At 43.0% G+C, this 25,365-nt stretch overlaps 1 protein-coding gene across 2 annotated transcripts; it reads right to left on the bottom strand.

Annotated features, from left to right (window-relative positions):
• Positions 1 to 243: 243 nt before the first annotated feature.
• RPRD1B (regulation of nuclear pre-mRNA domain containing 1B) lies at positions 244 to 25,212 on the bottom strand. 2 transcript variants are annotated; one of them, XM_032126626.1, is made up of 8 exons: positions 24,940 to 25,212; positions 23,313 to 23,442; positions 22,126 to 22,259; positions 15,968 to 16,080; positions 14,064 to 14,190; positions 12,837 to 13,012; positions 4,078 to 4,133; positions 244 to 2,730 (listed from the first exon to the last, which is right to left on the bottom strand). In XM_032126626.1, exons 1-7 carry the CDS (start codon positions 25,088 to 25,090, stop codon positions 4,101 to 4,103), a joined length of 864 nt encoding a protein of 287 aa, XP_031982517.1. In that variant the 5' UTR covers positions 25,091 to 25,212; the 3' UTR covers positions 244 to 2,730; positions 4,078 to 4,100. The 2 variants fall into 2 exon arrangements, with proteins under 2 accessions (XP_031982517.1, XP_031982516.1); XM_032126625.1 differs by lacking the exon at positions 4,078 to 4,133 and having other exon boundaries at positions 24,940 to 25,209.
• Positions 25,213 to 25,365: the final 153 nt, after the last annotated feature.

Raw genomic sequence — 25,365 nt, 5'->3', positions numbered from 1 at the left:
CGAACAGCAACTCCTGCTGCACATGCAGGGAGGCACCTTCCTCCCATTCCAGGTTTGGCTTTTATTTGTTTTTTTCCCAGAGTAACAACTGACACATCCTACAGAAATCCCACATTTCCACTCTGCATAAAAAACTGACACAAGGATCTCCCCAAGTCACTGCCTGGGCTTCAGAGGGGTAAAAAACCCAAACAAAACCCTCAGGGTGCTGGAGCATTGAGGAAAGAAGCAAGGACACTACTGTTCAATGACACCCTCTTTATTCAAAAATAGATATCTATGAGACATTTCAGAATATACTGCTGTCAAATGGCAGCCTATATGTCTAAATTAATTCCTAAGTCAATTAATATACAGATTTAAGCTTTTGTTAAAAAAGACACACTGTGGGGAAATCTGTTTAACCTTCAGAAAATCTCACCCAGTTCACCAGATGCCCTTTGCCCAAAAAGTAAAACAAATAAAATTAAAAACCACAAGACTTCATTTAAATTAAGCAAAATAAAACACACACATGTATTCGGAAAAAAAAATCAAAACATTTCAATTAAAAAATAATAAAAAAAAAAAGACAGACAACTTTCTCACAGATCTGCCCAAAACACAAACGTGAGATGCCAACACATTTGTCTACATCAGTTTTTGACAGGTTTTGTCCTATAATGGATACACATTCAATCACTGCTCAAAGTAACTTGGTTTAAACAGCCACGGGGTAACTCTGTGAGCTGAATCATGATGGAAAAGAGTCTTTTGGTTTGGGTTCTTGAAGTTTGGTGGGTTTTTTTTTTTTTTTGTTTGTTTGTTTTTCATTTTTGGCAAAAGCAGAGAGAATGTACAGTGCTTAATCTAAAGTGTGGACCATAAAAGGCTGCACAGTCAAAGTGACTCAAGGAACGGACAGTTCTGCCACTGGAAAAATTCCTGTAAACTAAAGAGAAAAAAAACATTTGTTGGCTGGGCAGTGAGGGTGCAAGGAGCATTAAAAAAGGACAAAAGGAAGTGTCAGTAGGAAAAGGATGTGAGCTTCTGAACAACTGAATGATCAAAAGATGCTGTGTTGTTGTTTGCTGTAACTGAATGCTGACCGGGCTACGGAACAGCCTGCAAAATAAATTAATGTGGAGCAAAATGAGCTTTGCATTCCTGCATTTTCTTCTCCTGGCTCTGACACCAGCTCAAGACCACAGGGAGGCACAGAGAGAGCATCTCAGCTCACTGCAGCCTCTGTGTTACAAAACCTGTGTTACCAGATCAAGTGTCTCCAGAAACAGAACCTGTTCTATAGTGAGAAGTGCTATATTTAAACAGAACTGTATCCAGATTGGAATGGTTCAGTGACCAGAGTCCAGCTTGTCACACCTAACACACAAACTGAAATGTAACTACACCCCTGGCAGCTAAAACACTAGCCAGCAACATAATGGAATTAAGAGCTTTTTAAATTTACCTTTTTTGTTTTTTACACTTTTCCTGATTATAAAAATCAACTCACAATCTGTGACACAAAATTAAGTACATCCTTCTAATATCTACATGCATGGACAGGGTACATGTGCATACAGGATATATGCATATATATGGGTCTATTTTCTATATAAATAAATATTTATACCACATTTAACTTCTGCGCATCAGACAACTTCACTAAAGCTATGGAGAGAGTTTACATCATTGTATTTTCAATGTAACCATCCTGAGAGCAGACCTAACAGTGCCTGTCACAGGGACACCAGCAGCTGCCATACACATTTCCAGCCTCTCAGGTCATTAAATCAAAGCTTCCATCACCACCTAGTTTCATATAATGAAGAGGAAAAATGTGGTATAAATCTAAGGTAGCTAGAACAAAATTTACTTCCACTCCCACTTAGGTAACATCCAGTTCTGCTTTGCTCAGCACAGTGTAACTTATGAGTCTACCTCTAATTCACAAAGAAAAGCTGCTTATTTTTATTGCCTGTGACTTCAATTTACATCCATGCCAAATGGGAACTACCTTCACATCAGTATGAGGAACTGCAGGTTTAGGAAAACCTTTCCCTGTACCATTGCTGAGCAGATGTCTTCCCCTGACGCTGCCGTGGCACAGGACTCGCATGCACACACATCCCTACGAGGCCCACGAGCCACTCCACTGCTCCCAGAGATGGGGCCCAGAAACCCAACTAAAACAGATGAGTCTTATTCAGAAATAATACAATATTTGTACAGAGGGAAGATGCTGCATGGTCAATCTTCCTCTGGAAGCTTCCCAGGTATGTGTGTACATGATTCGTGATCTTTGTGGGGGTAACAAGTGCTAAGAGCAAACAGCAACTAAAGAGTATGGGAAAAGATGAGAGAAGTTTGCCTAAACGGACCACCCCCACTCCCTTTAGAGCTCACAAAACTCACTCCTCTTCCTCCCCTCACGTGAGCCAGTGTACACAGAGGGGGTGAGTACGAGCAGCCAAGAGGTTCAAAGCAGGGTCTGCAAGTTCCTTCCTACTGCAGATCTTGGAAGACTGGACTTCCAGCCAACACCAGACTCTTCTTACTTCTGCTGGTAATAATGAAAACTGGGGCACAGGGTTTGTTCTAGTCTGTTGAAAACAGGTCCCCAGCAGATGGCAGAGGTGCCAGACCTCCTGTGACATTGGGCAGCAGTGACAGGTCTGGAAGGCTCTGGATGTGGGATTTCAGCTCCTTGCGCACTTGGGTTACCCGAGCAAGCTTCTGTTTATATTCCTGAGGGAAAGAGACAAGAGAACACAGATTAAGCACAGGTTAATTAACAGTGCTGTTAGTTAAGCCAGGAGTATCTTCCAGGTGAGGACTCACAGAAGGTGGCCAGGCCCTGGTGCCCTGAGCAACTGCTGGCACGACTGCAGACCCTGCCATCTGCCCCAAATTCACAGCCTGCCCATAGGCTCTGGCATCCCTAAATTAATAACCCTGCCCTGCCTTACTAATTTTACATGTAACATGTCCCCAAACCAGCCCACACCGGGGGCTGATAGAGCATTTGAGAGAAGTGTCACTGCAGAGTTGCTTTATCCTTGTGTTCTTCCCCAAATACTGACTCCCAAGTGCTGCCAGAGTGTTCCTCTGACACCCCTCCACTGCCAGAAGCCACAGGCTGAGGCACACGACAGGTATTACTATGCTGCCAAAATGCTCATTGCTTTCAAACTTGATCAATTTTGAACACTTAATTAATCCAATTTTCCCTTTCAACTCATTAAATCAAACCCAAGTTTTGGTTGCCAAACAGGGCCTCCTTTATGAGCTCACATTACAATCCCAGCAGCTGTGCCATGAGACTGGCATGGCAGGGACACCATGGAAACACGTGTAGGATCACTGAATGTAAACCAGGGAAAGGCACATCCACACTGGATACAGACACTAAAATCTTCAGGATTTTATTACAGATGGAAAAAAAGAGCAAGTTAAAAATCTCTGAAAAGGAAACTTGCAAGTGGTTTTTCCACTAATGAGGTCTGGATTGAGTAGCAGAAGTGCAGTAAGAAATCCCTAACCATGTGCAGAAATTCCCCCAGGTCTCAAGAGACACCAGTGACTTGTGTTCATAATAAGGAGAGAGAGGAGGAGTTTGGACCCTGAAAATGGAAGAAAGAACTGTACCTTGGTCAATTCTGTTGAGAGGCCACTTAAGAGGAGCCCAACATACATCCAAGTTATCCAATACAGAAGATAATTAAAGACTGTTTCTGTAATTTTCAAAGTTTTGTGATTCTATACATTCATGTAACAGTCACAGAAGACAGCAACAGAAGGAATAAAACTCCAGTAGGACATAATTTCTTTTGGAATGTGCCAGCCTTTACTCAACTACATGTGGCCTACTTTTCATGGCACCTTCAGAATGCAGGAAACAATAAGCTTAAGGAAAACACCATACACAGAACAGACTGCCACACAGCCAGCTAGAATATCAATTTACTTTTCATTTCTTAATTATTTGGCAAAGAGAACAGAAGTTTATATCTCTGAAGATCAAATGAAACTAGGCACATGTTTAATCAAAACATCTTTCTGAAGAGTTTACAACTTTAATCCAGACTTTCTAACCTTCTCAGTGATGGAAATTCTCTTCACCTTCTCCAAACATCAAAGCACAGCAGTTCCTGTGGGGTTACAAGCAAGGAGTTTACACTCTCTGTGTTTCATTATTTTGAATTAGAACAGTGAGAGCAGCTGTCAATTGCAACAACTCCCGATACCCCTGCAACGGCTATGTAAGTGTATCCCATGAATTTCCTGCCAGCACCAAGTAGGAATGTCTTTTAACAGCCTATTTCAAACTTAAATCCTTTATGAGGCCCAGTGAGTAAATATAACCAAATACTTCCGTTAACATACACAGGATACACAGTGAAATATACAACTCCAAACAAAGCCCTCCCAGCTCCATGAACTGCAGGGTGCTGTTCTCATGCCTAGAGAACAGTAACAGAAAAAAAAAAAAAAACCACCTCAAGGTGCACACATTAATTTTGTGAGGAGTTGTCTTGTTTTAATGAAAGACAGAGAATCAGGACCAAAATAAGAATGCACCCACATCTCTAGTCACACTCTTTGGGGAATTCTTAAAGAGGGAAACAAGACGAGAAAGTCACGAGATGAAGACAGAACGAAAACAAACACCCCAGATTCTTTAGCATTAATAGAGAACAGCAGCAGACAAAGAGGGATGCCATGGAGGCACAGCATTCTGACACCTGGGATTCTTCTCCAAAAGAACATGGGAGCCAACCCTGGGGAAAGGGAGGGGCAGAGTCCAGAGTGCTCAGCTCAGGCCTGGCACATCCCCAGTGCTGGAGGCAGGAGACAGCAGCACACCAGCTCCTGCACACACAGCAGAGACAGCAGGAACATCTATCGTGCTGCTGTACTCCAAATGCTGGCAAAGGGAAGGTGGAAGAGGCTGGACTTGAAGAACCACAGAAGACAATCTTAAAAAATATTTAAAAATCCATAATTCAGGCCATTGTCAGGGAGTGATGGATATCGAGCCAGGAAAGAACAGGCAGTGCTTCCTCCTCAAGAATGCCAAACTGTCAAGAGTGAGTATCAGCAGGTGTTTCTTTTTTCTGTAGTAATTCCTGCTAAAGACAGGAACAAAAAAAAAAAAGAAGGGCAAGGCAGCTAGCAAATCCTCCAGATCTGATAAATGGGCAGTGAAGATGAAAAGAAGTTGAAAATTCCAGGCATAAGCCAAGAAAATACCTCAAATATGGCTTGAATTGCCAAGATCCACACAAAACAATTACGGGTTTATGGATCCACATAAAACAATTATGTAAAAACAGGTAAAACCTCCATGGAAAGACTAATGTCCTGCCATTTTCAGGGCAAAACTGACAGGGCTACCAGGATTCACCACTTCTCATGGACAGTCAGGACTGGAATGTGATGGCTTTTGAGCTGAAGATGATTTGCGTGACCATTACACTTACATTAGATGCAAACAACATTCCTTCCCCAAAGGAGCTACTAAGGGGAGGGAGAATCTTGCCAATGCCTTGCCTGACAGTCCAGTTCTCGTAAAACACACTGACAAATGAAGTACCACCAAGATGTGTCCAAACCACACTGCTGTTGGCAAACATACAGACTTAGGAACAATTCCTCTGCATATTAACAGCACCAACCTGCTTCCAGATTCACAATTAACAGCTTCAAGTGTTTAGGAAAATACTGCTCTTAGCATGTCCTTATTTTCAGGGATACTCTACACTGACAGCTACACAGAACACTGAGTTATCAGGAATATCCTCCCAATTTGAAGAGAGACTTTTGTATGCATATGATGACAAAAAATAAAAATCAAGTCACCGTGAGAACCATATTCCTTCCAATTCTAAGTAATTCCACCTTACTAATAAGTAAATGCAAGCATTATCTAGTCAACACCAAAGGCCTAAATCCTACCTGTTAAAAAACAAACTGAAAAAATAAGAGAGAAAAAATTCTCACAAGGAAAAGGCAGCAACAGCCCCCAACCATTAAAAACTGGCTCAGAAAAACATCGCTAAATTCAGGAATGGAAACTAAGGGAGTAACACAGAAACCAAGATTTCCTAGAATAGACGAATACTTGCTGGACAGATTGGATACACACCACAGCATGATAGAAAACTGTCTGCTCCATGCTTAACCCTCTCCATCCCTCTGGGCCTGACATGCTGCGCTGACTCCTGGCAGAGCTGTCAAGGAGTGGAGAGACCATGAGCCAGAGCTGGGACAGGCAATGCTGGCTGCTCCCCTCAAGAAAACACAGCAGCAGAGACATGGAACCCCCTTCCAGCTTGAGGGCTTCGCTTTTTCCACAAGTTCTGGACATATTCTGCAACATGGGACTCTGGAAAGCAGGTTTTATGGGAAACCATGTTCTTCACGTAGCCCATGACGTGCTTGGAAACTGCACCTTGCAGATTTTTCCACAAGGTCCTTCCATTCCATAAAACTGAAGAACAAAAAGTGCAGTTAAAAGAAGCTGCTGCTTTCTGAGGCCTTTGTTTGTACTCTGTGTTGAGCTCATTGCCTCACTGCTCAGTAGGCTTATATTAAGATTAATAGTATTTGGATGCTATTTGCTTTTTTTGGACAAAATAACGAGATTTCTGCTGTAAGCAGGAGTTTCAGGATGATACACAAAAAACTGGCACTGTGCCACATGGATGCTCTTGCTAATCAACATTCCCTTTCAGTGCGTGGCGTTCTACATCCTCAGTGGCCAAGAGAATTAGATACTCAGTCCTTGAAACAAATGCAAAATCAGAATTAACCACCACTGAATGAATCTGACAGAGTGTTTCATTCCAAAGCAGCCTTGCTTGAACATTACAGAACTGACTGTAATCAACATGACAGGAAATTCATCCTGAGCACTGCTGCGTGGCCTGGTTCACCTTGTCACGTTCCACAGCACAGATTTCAGCTATTTTGGCTCAGAGTGCGCACTGGACATGTCCTCTCCTGCTCAGGGTCGAGCAGGAACATGCTGTAAGTCATCACAGCAATTGCATCTACTGAAAAAACATCTAGCTAAGCATTAATGAGAATTTGGAAAGTGAATAGGAAGAGCAGCTGGTCAGGCGCAGTTTTGATATGTCGCAGCTTGAGCCAGCTTGTAGGAAAGCAAAAGACCACAAGTCAGGGGGAAAATGCATCAGAGGCTCAGCAGAAATTTGCAGAGTACATTGTGAAATGAAAGGTCTGACAGCCATGTGATTATATGTTCAGGTAAAACCTCTATTTAAAAACATTAGACATACCACAGTACTGCAGCAGGCTGATTAGGTATTCCTTAGCTTCTGTTCCTTGCCACTTAACCTATGTAAAGTACTACTAAAACATAGTCACTAGAAAAAGGACAGGAAGAAAAACTTCCGCCATTCCACAAGTTCATTGCATCAGGACCACCTCAAGAGCAAAGTGAGACTAAATGCCAGGGTGAAGCCAGGTTTCCTCATTCTGTGACAGCACTAAACCAGCAAATCTGAGGTTTTTATCAGAAAGATGCAGTCCAGGAATCAGAGCTTGAATGATGCATTTCCTTACAGAGTCTTCAGCTCATTTTCAGACCTTAAATTTGTTCAGTCTTGCTCTTTTAAATTTGACAAGGCTTCTTTCTTCTGCAGCATCGTTCATCACACTTCAGCAGAGATGGTGTTTCTGCTCTTGGCAGAATTACACACCCTCAAACTGTAACTCATTTCCTTGCTCTCCTCTTTGCTTAGGACAACAGAAAAGGCAGCAGTAGAGACCTCCACAAAGCATTTCTCCAGCAGCTGGGAATGCCTCAACCTCTGCAAAGTTCAAAAGCTCTCAGAAAAAGCCCGGGCTGCTGCCACTGTATGATGGACACAAATCCTCATTTCATTTGCCAAATACCCTTCCAGAAATAAACATTGAGGGGGGTGCATTTGATGTCCACGACAAAAATCAACATCTAGGGCACAAGCCAACAGCTACATATTCACCTCTCCAAATATCTTAATGCTTTTATAGCTAAGCAAGAGCTTGGTCATACACTCATTCACTTCAGTAAAATGCATAAAAACATTGTATGTTAACACTGTAAGATTTCTATTTGCTTTTATTGTTTAGTATTATTCTGCTATAATTATAGCACTACTATAGTTATAAATACCTACAAGGACCTACAAAGTGAAGGAACTTTGCATCACACAAAGAAACACAGCTGTTGCCTCGAGCCATACATGGCCCGACAGACCCACATTCCCTGCGGTTGTCAGCTCATCACATCCCTGAACAGCAGCCTGTGCTCTTGTCCCACATCCAGAGGCACCAATGGCTCACACCTGGCAGTCACCAGCTTGGTCCTACAGACCCAGGTCTGGCACTGTGTCCAGGTGCTCCAGTTCAGGATCTCCCTGCCTGGGTCGCAGACCTGACCCCACTCTGGTTCCCACAGCTGCTCCTGCTACTTCACGCATGTAAAATACTGACAATTTTGTTTCCTGGCAGGAACCCTAAAACTTCATCTCCTGTTTCACTGTCTAAACCACTGAAATGAATATACCACACAACCCAAGAATTCCTGTCTGAGGGAAGCAGCAGCCACAAAGCCGTGCCAACAGTGACACGCTACAGAGACCCAGGCAGTGGAAGCGGCACAGCAATAAATTGCCTATTAACCCACTGAACTAAATTGTATTTCAAGAAAATGTGTAGTGCTGGGCAGTCCAGAAAATCTCAAGCGAGAATGCACTTCATCCCTCAGAGATGCATTATCAAAGAGGGTTTGCAAATTTGTGTGGGCACGGCATTAACACCTTATTAAAGGTGCCTTGAAGCCATGAATATTAAAACCCACAAACATCTAAAAACCCCCAGAGCTCTCAGCAGGACTCTAAGTGACAATTTTTCAGCTACAGCCAAGAGTCAGAACATTTCTCCTAAACTGGATCTAAAATACAGCATGTTCTTTAGATTTATAGCTGCAGACATGTAAACACACACTTACTTGAGTGCATACACCCCTCCATACACACTGCCCTACATACATGTCCTGCCTATGCTGCAGCATGTTCCTCATGCCACCTTTCACCAACACAGCTACAGAAGGTACGTGGAAGAAATGCCTTCACCAGCTGCAAATCAAACCAAAGATTCTGAATGCACAATCTTTTCTCTATTTTTTCTGCCTCTTCTCCCCATCAGATTAAAAGTAACTCTCCCTCCACTCACTCCAGGTTTTCTATGGTCAGTAGTTATTTCAGGTACCCATGAAGCTTCTACACAATTTGCCATTTCCTTGCACTACCTTTCCTTGGTTCTTCCGGTCTCATTTATTTATCTGACTTCATTTTACAGCTGCCTGGTACACCAGCACAGGATGTTCTCCCCACTACATTTCAGTTTTACACTAACTAATTCCCTGGATTTTTTCTCCTTGCCTGCCATGCATTCCAGAAGAGTGCTCTGACTTCAGAAAACAATTCTCCTTGAAGTTCTGCAGGCTCAGGTGCTGGAGGACAAAAAACCTCCCCAGCTGATTGCGCTCTGTAATCGTAATGGGGCAGCAATGGCCAAAAATAACACAAATCAGGAAACTTCCATTGGAAGTTCAATACTAATGTGAGATACAAGGACACCTCATCTCATTCTTATAGAAACAACAGTTCCTGGTTCTACGCCCATTTGAAAGTGGATTTTATTTCCCGTCATCTGCTATTGTGAATGTCCAGGCCACCTCTGATCTATCCCAGCCATGGAAGATCAAACAGCAGCTGCAGTATCAAGCTCACAATTGCTGAGCAAGATGAAGCACCATTTCAAAAGAAATTCAGTGTTCAGATGTTGAATGACAGTATCCCCCATACCTTTCAGGAAGTTAAACTGAGGAATACCTACCTTCGAAAAGATATGCCTTGTTCTAGGCTATTTAGTATCAATTTGGGGCCAGCTGATTTTACTGACTGATAGAATTAAAGAAAATCTACCTTCTTAAGTGCTCTTAGACTACAATGAAAACACCACAATACCACTCCCAGGATAATGGAATCCTAATTATTACACTTTGATTTTTTTTCCATTGCTTCCCTAAAACCAGAGTCTGACCATATGTTATGATCTTCAGGCTCTGGGCCAGCTTTCTCCCTTCAAATCACCAGTGCTTCTTTGCCCCTCACTGTTTCAATCCTCACTCATGCCAGCTGTATGCATGCTGATGTGTAATTCCTTTCCAAAGCCACCTTCCTCAGCAGTGTCCCTCAGTTAAACAGCCTTACTGCAACTGATGACAAGAGCTTTGTCACAGGGGTTTGACATGCAGAGCATTAGCCCACAAGACACAAACACACTGAGTTTATGTATGTTTTGACAATTTGCTGTTTCATGAGGGACAGCATTAACAGGATTAGTAAACAACTGCAGGTCTTTAGACCACAAAAGCTTCTTTTCAAAAAGACATACATTAGCTACTTTCATTGCTATCACAGTGAAAGACTTTGCAAGCAAATAAAATACTAAAAACATCCAGAGTAATTTCCAAATTAGGTATTTCCATCTCTTAAAGTATAGCCCTGACTTATTACTGCCAGAAGCCCCTCTCCCCAACCAACAGCTTTGGCCAGATGAGGATGGTGAGGCAAACAATCCATCTTCTATCCAAACACACCCTCTCACCTAAGTCAGGAAACTTACAGTACAAGAGGAAAAACTCATAAGACCAAAGATTCCAGAAAAGATACCTCAAGAGAGCAAAGCCTACAATGAGTAGACATGTAAAATTAGATTGTTTTAACTCATTTTCTCATTTCAGACCTTGCCTGATTGCTACGAGTTTCAGATCCTTCTAGTAAAACGCTTATTAGCACTACAAAGAAAAATCCAGGCTTATCAATACTGTGAGAACATCAAAGACTCACACAAAACTGATAAGCAGATCGGGCTGCCTTATCTGTAACCAGCATCTTCCACTGTTTATTAACCCTCTACAAGGGCAGAACAATGGAACGCTGTAATCAGGCAACATCCCTCACTGAGGTTTGAGAGCTGACACGAATATCAATTGTGCCTCATGTTCACTGTTGGAGTGGCATTTCCTGCAACTCTGTTTAGACTGCTACAGCACTGAGGCCACCTTGTCTGGCAGAATGACAAAGACACCAACCTAAATAGGTATTTAATAACATCCTAATATTTAAATAAGATCATTCTTTATTTTCTAATGTAATGAAGAACTGTGTTTATACCTGACAGTGAGCACGCAGCCTGTCCCATTGCCATCAGCAGGATTACTACCATTAACAAAGCAGCTCAGCCAGCAAAACACTTAATCTTCAGGATTACATTTCTGCCTCCGCCAGAGTTACAATTTTGAAGTAACATTCCTTATCACAAGGATATTTTCCAAACAAAAAACCTCCATGATTGTCACAACATTTCAGCTAATGCATTAAAAATTTTAATTTCATGTTGTCATTATGGATTTCTCAGTTTCACAGTCTCAAACTGACTCAAAAATTATGAATTGTTCTGGGCCTTTTAAAACATTATTGTGCAGCATGTTGCTACCTATTTACTGCCTTTCTTAAAAGCAAACAGCAGTATGTCTGTCATTTATGTATTTTTTGACATACACATAGGTGTCCTTCTTTAAGCAAGAAAAAACCCCAAAACCTGACCCAAGACTTCCACAGAAAATAAATCAGTTGCCAAACAAGATTTGGTTTCATGGCATCATCTGTGTCCATGTCTGAAAATGTTTTTTCTGACTCACTCATAAGACTGATGCTATGTTTGAAGAAATTCAGTCACAAGACACTGAGAAACTCCAACATAAACACACTGCAAAGAAAACACTCAAAATTAATTTATCTGAGAACAATGTTGCCGAGCTGTCAAAGTACGAGGTTTGCCATAAGAGTAAACAGAGACTGCAATTGCTGCAGCACAGTCTCCTTCCAGGAGATTTTGTCCTCCGCATCCCCTCCCACCCCACCTCACAGCAGCTGCTCATCACCAGCACCTCGGTGCAGAGAAACCCTTAATGTGCTGCCAAGGGGCAGTTTAGCAGATGGCAGAGTGACATACAACCACAGCCATTAATTAAACTCCTCGCTAGTGCCACAACGTGCTGCCGAAAGAACTTCCAGGGAGAAGGCACATTTCGGATAAACAGCTGTGAACAGCTGGCTGCAAAACCTCGAGCAGGGGGGCTCAGCTCAGCCCCAGGTTGCTTCAGCGTCCTGCCCTCCCTGTTCGAAGGAGCTGCACAGGAAACACAAGTTACTGTCTTTCACTACCAGTCCCATTTACACTCCACCACAGAAACTGTGGCTAAGTGGCTGTTAAAGGATGGAGAGCAGAAGATCTGGCTTAAACTGCTTCCCCTAATCAAGCAGGGGCTCAGGAGGCAGAGGAAGAACACCTAACCATCAGGAAAAGAAACAAAAAACCAAGCAATATAGAAAAACCCAGCTAATTATGGCAAAAGGAAGGTTGATTCTTTGAAAAGGGGGATGTCATACCAAAATAGGCTACGTGTTAGGTAAGACTATTTTTCTTTAAGAAGTATAGAGCTCTGGGCCTTCCAGGTGCATGGAAACATCTAGACTGAACATCAGAATAGATTTGCACTCTTCAGATATGACACCGCTTTCTTACCCGTTTTACTCCAAGTGTAAAGACAAGCAGAACCTAGATAACCTAGAACCAAACGTAAAGGTAACACCTGGAATCATGTAAAGACAACACCTAGAGTCATCTCCCTCAGGAGAAACCCACAGATTAGGAGTCCAGGGGTAGCATTTGGTGAGCCAACTGTTTTGCCAGCCCCGGTAACAGGCACTCACCTCCAGCTTCTTCTCCTTCTCCGTGAGCACATCCTTCTGGTTCTGGGTGTACTCGATGAGCATCCGCGCCAGCTGGCGCCGGTCCTCCAGCTCGGCCGCCAGCCGCCCGTTGTACTCGGCCAGCAGCAGACACGCCTCGTCCACCGTCTTCGACAGGCGCTCCGCAGCCTCTTTGTCTGCATGCAAAGGGTTGGGTGATTTAGAGGACAAAGTTTAAAACTTCCAGTTGATGACAGAAGGGCTGCAATTCATGAGCCGCAGGCACAGTAACATCTTGTTCGTAAATACACTTCTGGCTTGACAGGAAAATAAGGGCTGTTATCACAGGGATATAGAGGAAATAGGACATACACCCTTTGTGGGCTGTATTTTAGACACTGACATAACTGACTGCATTTAATCCTTGAAGAGATGTCAGTGAAAGGGGGGATATAAATCTATGAATAGTAAGCCTCTATCAACAGGTTGGAAGTATCCTCAGGTAAACAAATCAATTGGTTTCTACATTTAATCACAGTGTGCACTTGTTAATTCCTCTTATATATGAGTAATTTCAAATGCATTGACACAAACCTAGGAACTGCACATAGTCCAGCTGGACACTGTAAGATTATAAAGAACCGAGTAAGTGATAGTTCATAATGAGTTCTAAATTAAAACTACCTCCAGGATCAAGAGTCAAATCAGTTCAACTTCTAAATGCTTCTATTCTAAAATTACTTTTCAAATGCAATTGCAAAAGTTAATTCAAACAAAGACTGACAGATTAATGGGGGTAGCAATTTGCTTTTCCTACAGCAATCAAGGAGTATGTGTGTACTCAGCAGTCTGGCAGAACTCAAAAATATAGCAATCAAGAACTCTGTGTGTACTCAGCACAGTCTGATAAAACTTCAAGACATCTTAACAGTTGAGGTGTTCAAAAGCAAACACATCCACTTGAGAACTCTGACCCAATTTCCTTTATATTCTTGCAAAATGCTGCTGATGCTCTCAAAGTACAAAAGCCTCAGTCCAAGCCAAAAAAATGGAAGCAGCTATATAAGTTTAATCTTCAGTATTACTTCACAGGATTGCTATCTGTTAATTACCCCAGAACTACAAAGCAAGGACACAAAAGCAGGAATTCACTCCACGATACATTGGGATTATTAAAAAACAAAACCCCACACTTTGATTTCTAAGTTATTCTTTGGACCCACATTCATTCATCTTCCAGTCTCATACCTGTAATTTTCTCCAGTAATGAAACATCTTGAACTTCCTGAGGCAGGGAAGCAATTTTTTGCCGCACTGTTGCATCTCCTGACGCTGCGTTTTCCAAGTCTTGTAGGGCTTTGATCAAATCCTCAGTCTACAAGAAGTAAGCCAACAGTAAAACCAGGTAACCTTAACCACATCCATTTCCCAGGGATGTGGCCACTGCAGAGGAGCTCACCCACCTCTGGAAAGGCACCATTTGGGGAATATTTTCTTCAAGTAATTTTTAAACCTAACACAGGGAGCATTCACTGAGTTACACTATCCCAGTGTTTAGTTCCTCCTGCATAATTACAGCAGGGTCATCCTTTGTAAGACTCTGCAGTGGGAAACTTCTCAGTCCAATTAAGAGAAGTGACCACTTGAGACATAGCTGAGAAGGACATGACCACACTAGTCTGAGAGAACTACCAGCCCTGTGTGCTGCCTCCAGCTGGGACTGAATCTTCCACCCAAGCATCCCCGACCGTCTCTTCGCCTCCCTGGAGTGTACAGGCACCTTTTTGTTCTGTTCCAAAGCTGCATTCTGACAGAGCAAAAATACCCAACACCGAATTTCCATCAGTCCAAACAAAACGTGATTTCCATCATGACAAGGTTTAGAATTCTGCAATTTGTTACTGACCATAAACTCCAATGATGCTCTTCCTATAAGGCAAACTTTATAATGTCCTGATTTTGCAAAGCCATGGCTGTCATCACCCAGCTCCCTGCAAGCACAAAGCTTTCTGCAACTGGTGTCCCCTCAGCCCATCTCTCAGCTGGCTTTAGAGCACTGAGGAAAGACATGTCAGTTTGAATTAATTCACTCAAAAGGCATCCAAACTTTAAAAGGACATGGATGAGGACGGCTCTAGGAGGACCATCCCTGACATGTTATATTTCCTCCTTGCTCAAAAAACTTTAAACAGAGAAACTCCCTGAACAGGAAGAACAAAGTGTTGCTTTTTTGTTTTAAAAAACAGTACAGGAGGTTTTTGAAACAGAACATGAAGCCCATAAACACAATCACTGATTTTTAAACCACAGTTCAATAGTTTGAAAACTAATGAAAACATAAACTTTAAATAAATATTTTCTTAATCTGAAAAACAAAGGTCCATTTATATTTACTACTTCCTTGCAAACTGCAAATTATTTCCAACAGTAACAATGTTTATAATCAAGAGAAACCATAAGCTGCAAGGCATCTGGGGGTAAAAAAAACCAACAAGATTTTCACTTATTTCCTTGACAACTGTTATTTATTTTTATTTTTTAATGTTTACAGTTTACCAGATGGATGGCGTAATTTTTTATCTTCTTCAAATAGACTCTGGGTTAACATATGTTCATTTTGTAGCCTCAAATGGCCACAGTGATTTTCTATTTCACTCCAACTATTTCCACACCAGTAACATGGAGCCTCTAAAGTCTTCAGTACTGGTTTTCCTACCAGCTCCACACAAACATAACAGATGTTGTGCTTTTTAATAACTTATGGCAAGAGATGGTCTACAAAAGAAAACTGTGTATTAACCGTGTCACAGCTTCTAGAGGTTACACACTGATCTTAAAAAGAATTTAAAATAGGCCTGGTCTTCTAGCAGTCCTTTGAGATTCTTTCCTGGCTGCACTACTCAGACCTTGGATTAGACTACCTTGGAATACCTCTGGAATTGCTCAGAAGTGACACACTATTGCAGCATGAAAAAGGAATCTGTCGCATTTCACATGGACTTCTCAACCCCAAACTGCATCTCACCACTAAACCCATTTCACTTGTTGTCAGCTCCACCTTGTGGCTGTGACACAGGGGAGGCGGCCGTGACACAGAGGAGGTGGCCACGTGGCTTCCAGAGCTCCTCCCACGCTCAACCCATCCAACATACCAGCAGTGGCCCAGCACTGGGGTCTTGGGGTGAGTAGCTCCCAGGGTAATCGTCATCCTCCTCCTCTTGTATTTGCTGGAAAGTTCGCTTAAGAGACTTCTTCTCCTCTGCAACTGGAGATAGAAACAACTCATTTGGATGCCAGATCTGCCCACCTTAACTATCTTTACTTCAAAGAATTACACCAGATGGATACTCTGATGATTAAGCCCTCTAGGGGACGACCACAGCTGGACTTTAATGTTGGCATCATATTCCAAACACTCAAATGCAAAACAGTAACAAAAGGTTGATTTTGTCCCCACATGGCTCTCTGTACATGCCAGCCTGAGGATACACGAGCAGTGTGCACTTCATACATGTTTGTGTCTCCTACAATGAAAGTAGGAAAGGCAAATAAATGTGCTATTTGTCAATAAATGACAGATGTCAACCCTGCTCAGATACTCTGGCTAGCACTGAGCATACAGGTGAGGATTTCTACCAGTAGAAATGAAGCACTGATGTGAAGGTACACAAGGACAGAAGAATTTCAGGTTATCTTTCTGCATCAACTATCTGCTCACTGTGGTCTCACAACCAACAAAGTAATTGCTGCTTATTCAACCTTCCTCTCTTTAACAAAATAAGGGCTTCAGGACAGCTCTGTGAAACTACAACTCCAAGATGTGACAGGAACAACAGCAATGGGCAGAGCATGAAATGATCTCCAAGGAGGTAACCTGCAACACTGCAGAAACAGGGATGTCATAAACCAAGACAGCATTGGTTAAATAAACCTCAGCATGGCAAACATTAGCTTGAAAGGGAAGAGACAGTTTATTTAAATGAGTCAGAAGTCTTAATGAAGCCTTTGATCCAGCCACAGAACCTTCAAAAAAAGGTAGATCATTTTTCAGACTTGCCACCAAAAATAATAAGACCCAGGGTAATTTGTAAGAAATCTTTGGACAGTCTTAAGAACATCTATTCAATGGAATCAAGTCTTGCCAAGATAATCATGGAGTTCAAGAACAGACTCTGTATATACTTTGATTCACAGGAAAATCCAAGATCACTCAATTTAAAACAAAACCAGACTGTCCCAATCAATTTAAAACAAAACCAGATTTTCAAACAGAAAGGTCTGTCCTTAAATGCAGAGTTTTGCCTGCCTTGTCAGGTGGGACATATGAAAAACTTCATTCTAATGGAGAGAAATCAGAGGAGCTGTTACATTCTGCTTGTTGCAGGAAGAGCTGAACGACCTTCCCAAGGCAGACACAAGTACGTCTGTCAGAGTCACTCAACGGAAGGCAAAGCAGCACAGAAAATTACCCTAAACCAAAGGAATTGTTGATGTTTGCTAGAACAAAGCTACCTAGGCTAGGAAAAGGACAGTTTAATTATTGTATGTATTCAACTGACATATGAGTGCTTGACAATCTCACTGACAAGTCAGTGAGGCACCAGATCAACAAGGAAAAGAGCTGCTGTCCACTGAGGTCTGCAAAAAACATGAGTTGGGCTGAACAGGAGATGAGCAGATGATACAGTGGCCAAGGAGAGCATTTAAAATTACCCAGCCCAACACAACGGGCCATCAGTATTTATCACTTGTATGTACTTATCATAAAGTAATTAACCAACAGAGGATAAACATGAGCCAACCAACAGAAGACTGCATGACCACAGCGATCACACAAGTGAAAATTAAAATGAGAGCTGGGATTCAAATTGCTGAAGAGTTATTCCTGCTGTGTTGCCAACTGGTCTACCACAAGACACAGCATTACACTTGCTCACCACTACTGACACAGAGGATTCAGAATTCATTGAATATTCCATCTGAACAAGGCCAAGTGATTCTGACTGGAACCAGTCTGGAATATGTAGTGCCGAGGACCTGCAAACCTAAGCACCAGTCACTGGAGAATCCTAGAAACACTCTCAATTTCATCAAAATAGAAGAAACCCCTATGCTTCTTTGCAAGCCCAAGAGCATATGGAGCAAAAGGATGCCTGAAAGAGAACAGAAGCACACACCTTGCTTGGGTAACTTACAAAATATGCCAGCCAGGAGTAATTTAACCATCACAGTCTACACTAGCAGAAAAGTGTGTCAAATCCAGCCAGAGAAGGGGAAAACAAGCACTGAGAGCATCCAGAACTCATCAGAATGTAATGCATAACCAAAAGAATCAAGATATCCTTGTAGAATACAGACAGCTTCTTCCACAAAAATCAAGATCCCACCTCAACATGGACATAAAGAAGACAGAGAAACCCCAATGAAGTCAGCTCTCCTGCTTTGCTGTGCTCTTCACAGCTCAGAAACTGAACTACTCCCAAAAAGCATCCAAAGGGCAAACCACTCCCCATTTCTCAAAAACAACAGACAACTGCTCTCCTAACAGCCTTGCAGTGACACTCCAGGCTGTTGTTACCTTGCTGTTGCAGAGTCCACATAGACCTGCGAAAGTATTTCTGCAGCAACTTTTATGCTTCAAACCATCTCCAGTGGCTTGAGGAAGGTGCCAAAGGCCTTGCTGACAGCTATGAGCTTTTCCTGTCAGCTGGCCACCTTGAGGGATCTTCTCATCTCAGGTGCTCACTTTTTTGTTCTCAGATCTTGATACCTGTTTTCAGAGGTAAACAGGCTTCTAATGATCCAGCACCCCCTCCAACCCCTTCTCTCTTTGGGGGTAGATTACTTGTGGTTGCTGAAGTTCTCATTACAATATTACAATAAATAACAATCTCTTTTGTTGGCAGCCTCTCTGAGGGTGAGCATAACTGGAGCTGAGCTGCTCCAAAACTATACCTAGTCCTGCATCCCGGTGTTTTTATTTCAGTTACCCTCAGAAGCCTCCCTGCCTGCTCTCCTCTCTGTTCTTCTCCATATTATATTACAGGTCTGACTTTCTGTGCCAGAATTTGCAACATAAACACAATGAGAGCAGTTGGGAAGCAGCTCAGTTCTGTGTTAAGAGTGACACACTCCTACATCACAGCACACTCAAGGACCTTCTTCAACTGCCTATTACAAAGGCAACAAAAAGAAAACACATCAGCTATATCGGTTGTATTGCCTGAAGGGTTTCACATCAAACCTTTAAGACCTAGTTTTTCCAGTCTTTGAGAGAAATGGGTGGTTTTTCTCTTCCCTATTGCTTGTGAAAAGAAACATTCTACTCAAAATGAGATTAATAAGAAATCAAATGCAAGCTTAACGAATATATTTAGAGATGAAACAATATATCAATATTCAAAAGCTCATTTCCATACATATGCATATCTCCTTAAGGAATTCGGAAGACTAAAATCTGGTAGTCAGCTGCACCACTGAGCAGTCAAATCAGGGAATACAAAGCTTAGTAAGGGCTAGTTCTCTTACCCCTCTGCCTCTCTGAGAGGAAATCAGCTCTGCTCCACAGCAGGAACTCAGCATGTGCAGACAACTGAATTGCTGTGTATTACCCAAGGCCTTGCTACTCACAAAACAAGAAAAACTGTACCATTGAAGCACTCACTGATGAGCTTTAAAGACATATTTCCTCACTGACACAGGACTCCACTGCACTTTGGCAAGTCTCACAACTCTAAGTGGTGCTCTCAAGACAAGCAGAGCCATCCTGCTCAGAGAGAAGCACCCGACAGCCCGAATTTAAGACACTGCAGTAGGAAGGATAACAGAGAACTACCTGCACTGACCTGTTGCCATACCTTGGGCTGAAGAAAAGAATAGTTGTTTTCACAGCAGCAGGTGTTATCAACAGCACCAGGTGCTCTTAAGGAGCACCAACATTTTAACAGCACAGCTTGCACCAATCTACAGACACTGACATTGCCTATTTCTCAGCTGTGTCTACCGTGGGTACCCTCAAACCCAGAAAGCCAGAAGGGGTTTGGAGGAGCACTGGACTACGGTTTTCCACATTTACAACAACTGTTCTATCTGTAAACCAGGACACCTTAATCTCCATCTTGATTATGTTCACCTGTTTGAAAATGGAATACAGTAACCCACCAGAAACTCCAACACCAATTTATCTCAGAAATACATAAAACCCCCAGGTGAAACTAGCCCTTACCATCAAGAAGCTAATTTGCACACACACCAGTCAAAACAAGGAAAAAACTCACAGGATAACTCTGCTGAATTTTTCTATTTTTTTTACCTTAAAAATCTCAATTTCTTTTTGACCATGAATTGACAAGGCAGCAACATTCACACTCATGAAAAGGCCTGAACTTCCCTTCAAATAAAATATACTACATTAATATCTCTAATTACCCAGACAAAAACTAAGTTTCTTGCCAAGGGAAGCTGTGCACACAGCAGTTCTTGAAGGGTTTGTACTCCTTCACTCTGCTTCCCACAGATAAAGGTCTGTTACTCGTAGGAAGCCTCATTTTGTACAAACGTTTTTAAGTTGAGAAGACAACAGCAGCAGAAGTGGTTGATACCATCAGCCAAAAAGAAAGGACACTAAGCAACAGCTGATTGCCAACTGGCCAGGAAATAACACACGGTATCAACTGCCAATGCCTTTAGATTCAAAGTTAAACACTTGTGAAACACTTAACCCAGGTATATTAAATTAACAGTTTCAAATCCTCAGTTAATTGGGTCAGGATTATCAGGAGTGTAAATTCTGGCCTTTGATGACACACAGGTGCCTCACTCATTGCACCCAGACAAGAGGAACACCAATAGGAGCCAGTTCATGAAGAGACTGTTCACCTTCACCCCTCAAAGCACAGACTCCCCTCTGCCTCCATACAGATGGGACAACCCCTTTGGTCAGGGCAGTTAGTTCACAACATTTGGGGAAAAAAATTGCAAAAGTCACCTTCCAAAAGTTATACCTCAATCAAGGGCAGGTGGAAGGGCTCTGGTGTGAGCTGCTAAAGCACCCATCCAGCAGTTCTGCCCAAAGCACTGTGTGAAAAAACACAAAGCTACAGCCAGAGACATCTTCACATACAGGTCTCATTTATGCTGACATCTTCATATTAATTCTACATTAAATACCAACTCATTCAGACCTTGTTTTCATCACCTAAGAATGGCACAAGAGCCCTTTACTAATGACCAAACCAACTCTCTCACACCATTGCACCTCTGTGGGGAGTAGAAAAAAATATGACCAGAGCAGCAATGTCATTCCAGCTCATTCAAAGACACCAACACTTCATAGAATCATAGAATGGCTTAGTGGAAGGGACCTTGAAGGCCATCTCATTCCAACTCCCCTGCCATGGGCAGGGATACCTGCCACAAGACCAGCTTGCTCAGGGTCCCATACAACCTGGACTTGAACACTTCCAGGAATGGAGAATCTACTCCCTTCAGCTGCAAGGTGGACAAATATTCCCTTAACCAGAACACTCTTGATTTTTCATGACCCTAACCTTCCACAGTTTAGGCATCCCACTGCTCCCCTCTTTTCACTGGAGCACTAAAACACCTGCAAGTGCCATAGAAGAGGCAAGATCTGCCAAAGCAGTAAATCAAAGCACAGTAAATACAAGCTTATGCTCAATTTCTCATGTCTCATGCAGTAATAGGGTTATACCTGTGATGTCCCAGTGATATTAAATGATGCAAAGTTAAGAGTTTTCCCCAAATGACATCAGCTGGTGCAAGAAAAAAAAGAGACCAGACAAGCTTCTGGGCATATATTCCAGGCTTCAATTATTCAAAACTCTTTGCTGCATCGTAATAAAATACAGTAACTATGGAAAACAAAACAATTAATATGAGGATGAAAGCACTAACAGTAGTGAATAAGACGTTCTAATAACCCAGCTGAGCAGTCTCAGAGACGCAGAGTGGGACACTTGACTAGAGATGGACACAACAGTTGCCTGCATGACTGACTTGCCATCACCCCAAAAGGCAGCCCTGGAGCATTCTGCCTGCATGAGCAGCACCAGACATCATGTCCAGTTAAGCTCACTGCCAGCCACAAGGCACAAGACAGCACACCTGCAAACCAGAACCATGGGTTTAACGAAAATCAGACTTCTCAACACAGTCCTGAAGAATCTCCATAAACAGCTCTGGCAACAACTCAACTAAACAAGCCCAGAGCTGAACTCCTCGCAGTATTTCCAGTGAAACATGCACCAATTTAAAAACAAAACACGCATGACCAGCAATATGCATTTACCTTTTGTTTGGGGGCTGTTGGAGTCTTCCATAGACAGTTTGAGCTGCTGTATGAACTCGCTGCCATACACACTCCTCTCCTGCCAGATGTTCAGCAATCGTTCCAAGGGCTTCTTGCAGCCCTCGTCTGCTTCTCTGTTCAAAGATATAGGAAATCATTATCGTTCAGCTGATCAACACTCCTTATGTTTTCAGAGAGCATCTTCCAAACTGGCAGCTGCACTCATTACAATATGTGAACATTTGGAGAGAATCTTGCTCATATTGTCTGAGACAAAACACACTTGTAGCCAATTTTCCCCTTTATTTGACCTAAAGATTGCCTGGAAGTGCCTCACATTCCCACCTCAGAGTAAGGGCAGGAAAAGCTGTAAAATAAGAAACTTGCTATCATTCAGAATTTCCAATAAGAGTTTATAAAACACCCTGAAGCTGACAAGTTTACAACTCAGAGTATTAACTTTAAACAGTTGTTTCAGTCAATAACATCCCAATTAAAAGCAGGTTGATTGGATCATTAGGCACTTAAATGCACTCAGAGTGTGCACTGACAGTCAGACAGCCCTCCAGAACAGACAACAAGCACCCAGAGCATTAATGTTGTTTAGCTGAGATAACAGGAATTATTATGCCATTTAGAGACAGCCTTAACTAAACAACAGCACATTTTTGATAAGGTGGTGGCTGCATCACTTCTTCCCTTTTATGTACGAAATTCCTCCTTCCTCCAGCAAGGATATTACTGATAGATCAAGCAACACACAAAGAAACTGTTCAAACCAGGAAGCTGGTGAGAATCCAGTGACCCAAAACATCAGCTCTTTTAAATTCTCTTGACAATGGGGCAGAGCCATTCATTATGTGCCTTTAATAAACGTACCCAACTGTTCAATTCCTGTGCCCATAAACAGATCTGCCAGATCTTTAGGTAACAATTGAAATAAAGTCCACAGGAGCTGCACACAGAGAACAAACACGTGAAGCTGTGAAGGGCTGGTTCTCACATGAAGTTGCCCATTTACACTGAACAGTCCCTAAGCAAAAAGCAGTCAGGATCCAATCCCTACTACAGAGAGGGTACAAGCACCCTCTAGACTTAAAAAACCAACAAAATCCAATTGAATTAAGCTTTGAATAACAAGAATGAAAATTCCTAGAGAGGAAAGCTGAAGAAATACAGTAACATACCTGGCAACGTGAGAAAATGCATCCACAAGAACAGATTCAAATTCCCTGGTAAATTCAGGACCTTTCCTCTTACTGTTCTGGATGACATCGTTTGCTAAATATAGGAAAGTAAGTTTCCTACTCGATTTTGCTGAGAAAGGGGGAAAAAAAAAGAAAAGAAGAAAGGGGAAAAAATAAAAAAGCAGCGTTTGCATTTATTTTTCACTTCTTTCACCTGGAACATTAACAGGGCTTTCAAAATTGTTTATAGCTTTGCAGTCGAAAGACAAAGGTCAAAGCATTTCCATGTTACCAAAGCAAATCAGGGGCTTTCAAGTCAAGTAGTTCTCAATGTCCTCATTTCTGCTCTTTTTAAATTAATTCATAAAACAAACATGAGTTGAATGCTTTTTGTGCACAGTGACACCTCAACACTAAAAAACCAATAAATTTTAAACACTATTAAAACAAGCTGTTCTAACCCACCAGCAAATTACTAAAACAATTGGGGGGGGGGTATATTAATTAACTTCAGGAAAAATACTTGAATAAAACCATGTAACTCAGAACTGAGTGAAACTGTAGGAGAAAGCTATTGCAGAGACTCAAAAATTTTCCAAACAATGTTCCTAACATCAAATTTCTTCCATACACCTTAACTTTTCCTATTTTGACACCACCAGTTTCTACTTCAATATGGCCAGAATCAGGGGAGTTTTCTGCTCCCCAGAGCAAAACAACCACGAACACACAGAAGGCAGAAAACAAAGGGGCTCATTTCCACAACAGGGCAAACCCAGATCTTCCAAAAACTCATAAATAAACTATAAATGGCAAAAGCTAGCAAACACATAGGAGATATCCCAGCTGCTCCGAGGGGCTCACAGTGCTGGTGCCCGCAGTGGCAATGGTGACACTGGCTGCTTTCAGAGCTGCACCTGGGGACAGAGCATCCACACAGAATCCTGGAACGGTTTGGGCTGGAAGGGACCTTAAAGATCACCTCGTTCGTACCCCCTGCCACCGGCAGGAACACCTTCGACTAGACACTGATAGTCTCCCTTGACTTCAGGATGAAGCCATGTGGGAAATTACCTTTAGTTAATCTGCAAGACAAACAAGCACAAACTGTTCCTGGATAAGAGCATCGAGGAGTTTTACAGACTTGTACAACTACTTTTTCTTTGCTTATCGCCTCTCACTAATTCTATAATGGGTGAGTTGTACGAATCCAAACCCAGAATTTAAAAACGGAGCCAAACAACCAAAGCACTTCCAAGTTCCCCTGAGCACACCCAGGGGGACGTAATTCGTACATCTCTTGTTCTACACCCAAACTGCCGCCCAGAGCTGAGCATCCTCCCCCTCTCAAGCCACACTTGGCTGTGCGTCCCTTCTCTGCCTTCCCAAAAACGCCGCCTGTATCACCGGAATACACCTCTCACACGTGGTATCCCCCCCAAAGTTCAGTAAACAACAACAGCAGGGAAACAGCGCTCAGGCTCCCATAAACTCCCCGGGCACCAACTTCTCCCGCTGCTCCACAAGGAGGAACCGGCAGCTCACCGGCAGCTCCGCGGGTGGCCCCGGTACCCTCTCGGGACAGGGGCTGCCGGAGCGGCCCCCGCCGGACAAACCCCCCGCGCACCTTTGCGGAGCTCCCGGTGCCACACGGCGACGATGGGCCCCGCGTGCTTGCGGTGGTGGATGAGCCACAGCGAGAGCGTCTGCACGCTCTGCTGGGAGTTGCTCAGCTCCGACAGCTTCTTCTCCAGCGCCGACTCCGAGAAGGAGGACATGGGGCCGGGGCTGCTCCGCCCGCGGAGGGGGCGCGGCGCGGCCTCACCGACAACAACCCGCCGGGGCCGCCGCCACAAGATGGCCGCCCGCGCCCTGACCCCGCCGCGGGGCGAGGGGCGGCATCGTACGGAGCGCCGGAGGGAGCCAGGGCTCACGGCAGGCGGGAACAGCGCATGCGCAACCATCACCGGCGCCTGCGCACTGCGAGCACTCGCGACTTTTCTCACAGCGCCCGCTCGCGCCTGCGGGAGCTTTGTGGCGCTGACAGCCCCGT

Source organism: Corvus moneduloides, chromosome 17 (assembly GCF_009650955.1).
Source record: "Corvus moneduloides isolate bCorMon1 chromosome 17, bCorMon1.pri, whole genome shotgun sequence".
Classification (NCBI taxonomy): Eukaryota; Metazoa; Chordata; class Aves; order Passeriformes; family Corvidae; genus Corvus; species Corvus moneduloides.
Note: the sequence above shows the minus strand (reverse complement) of the source record. Positions and strands in the feature narration are given on the sequence as shown.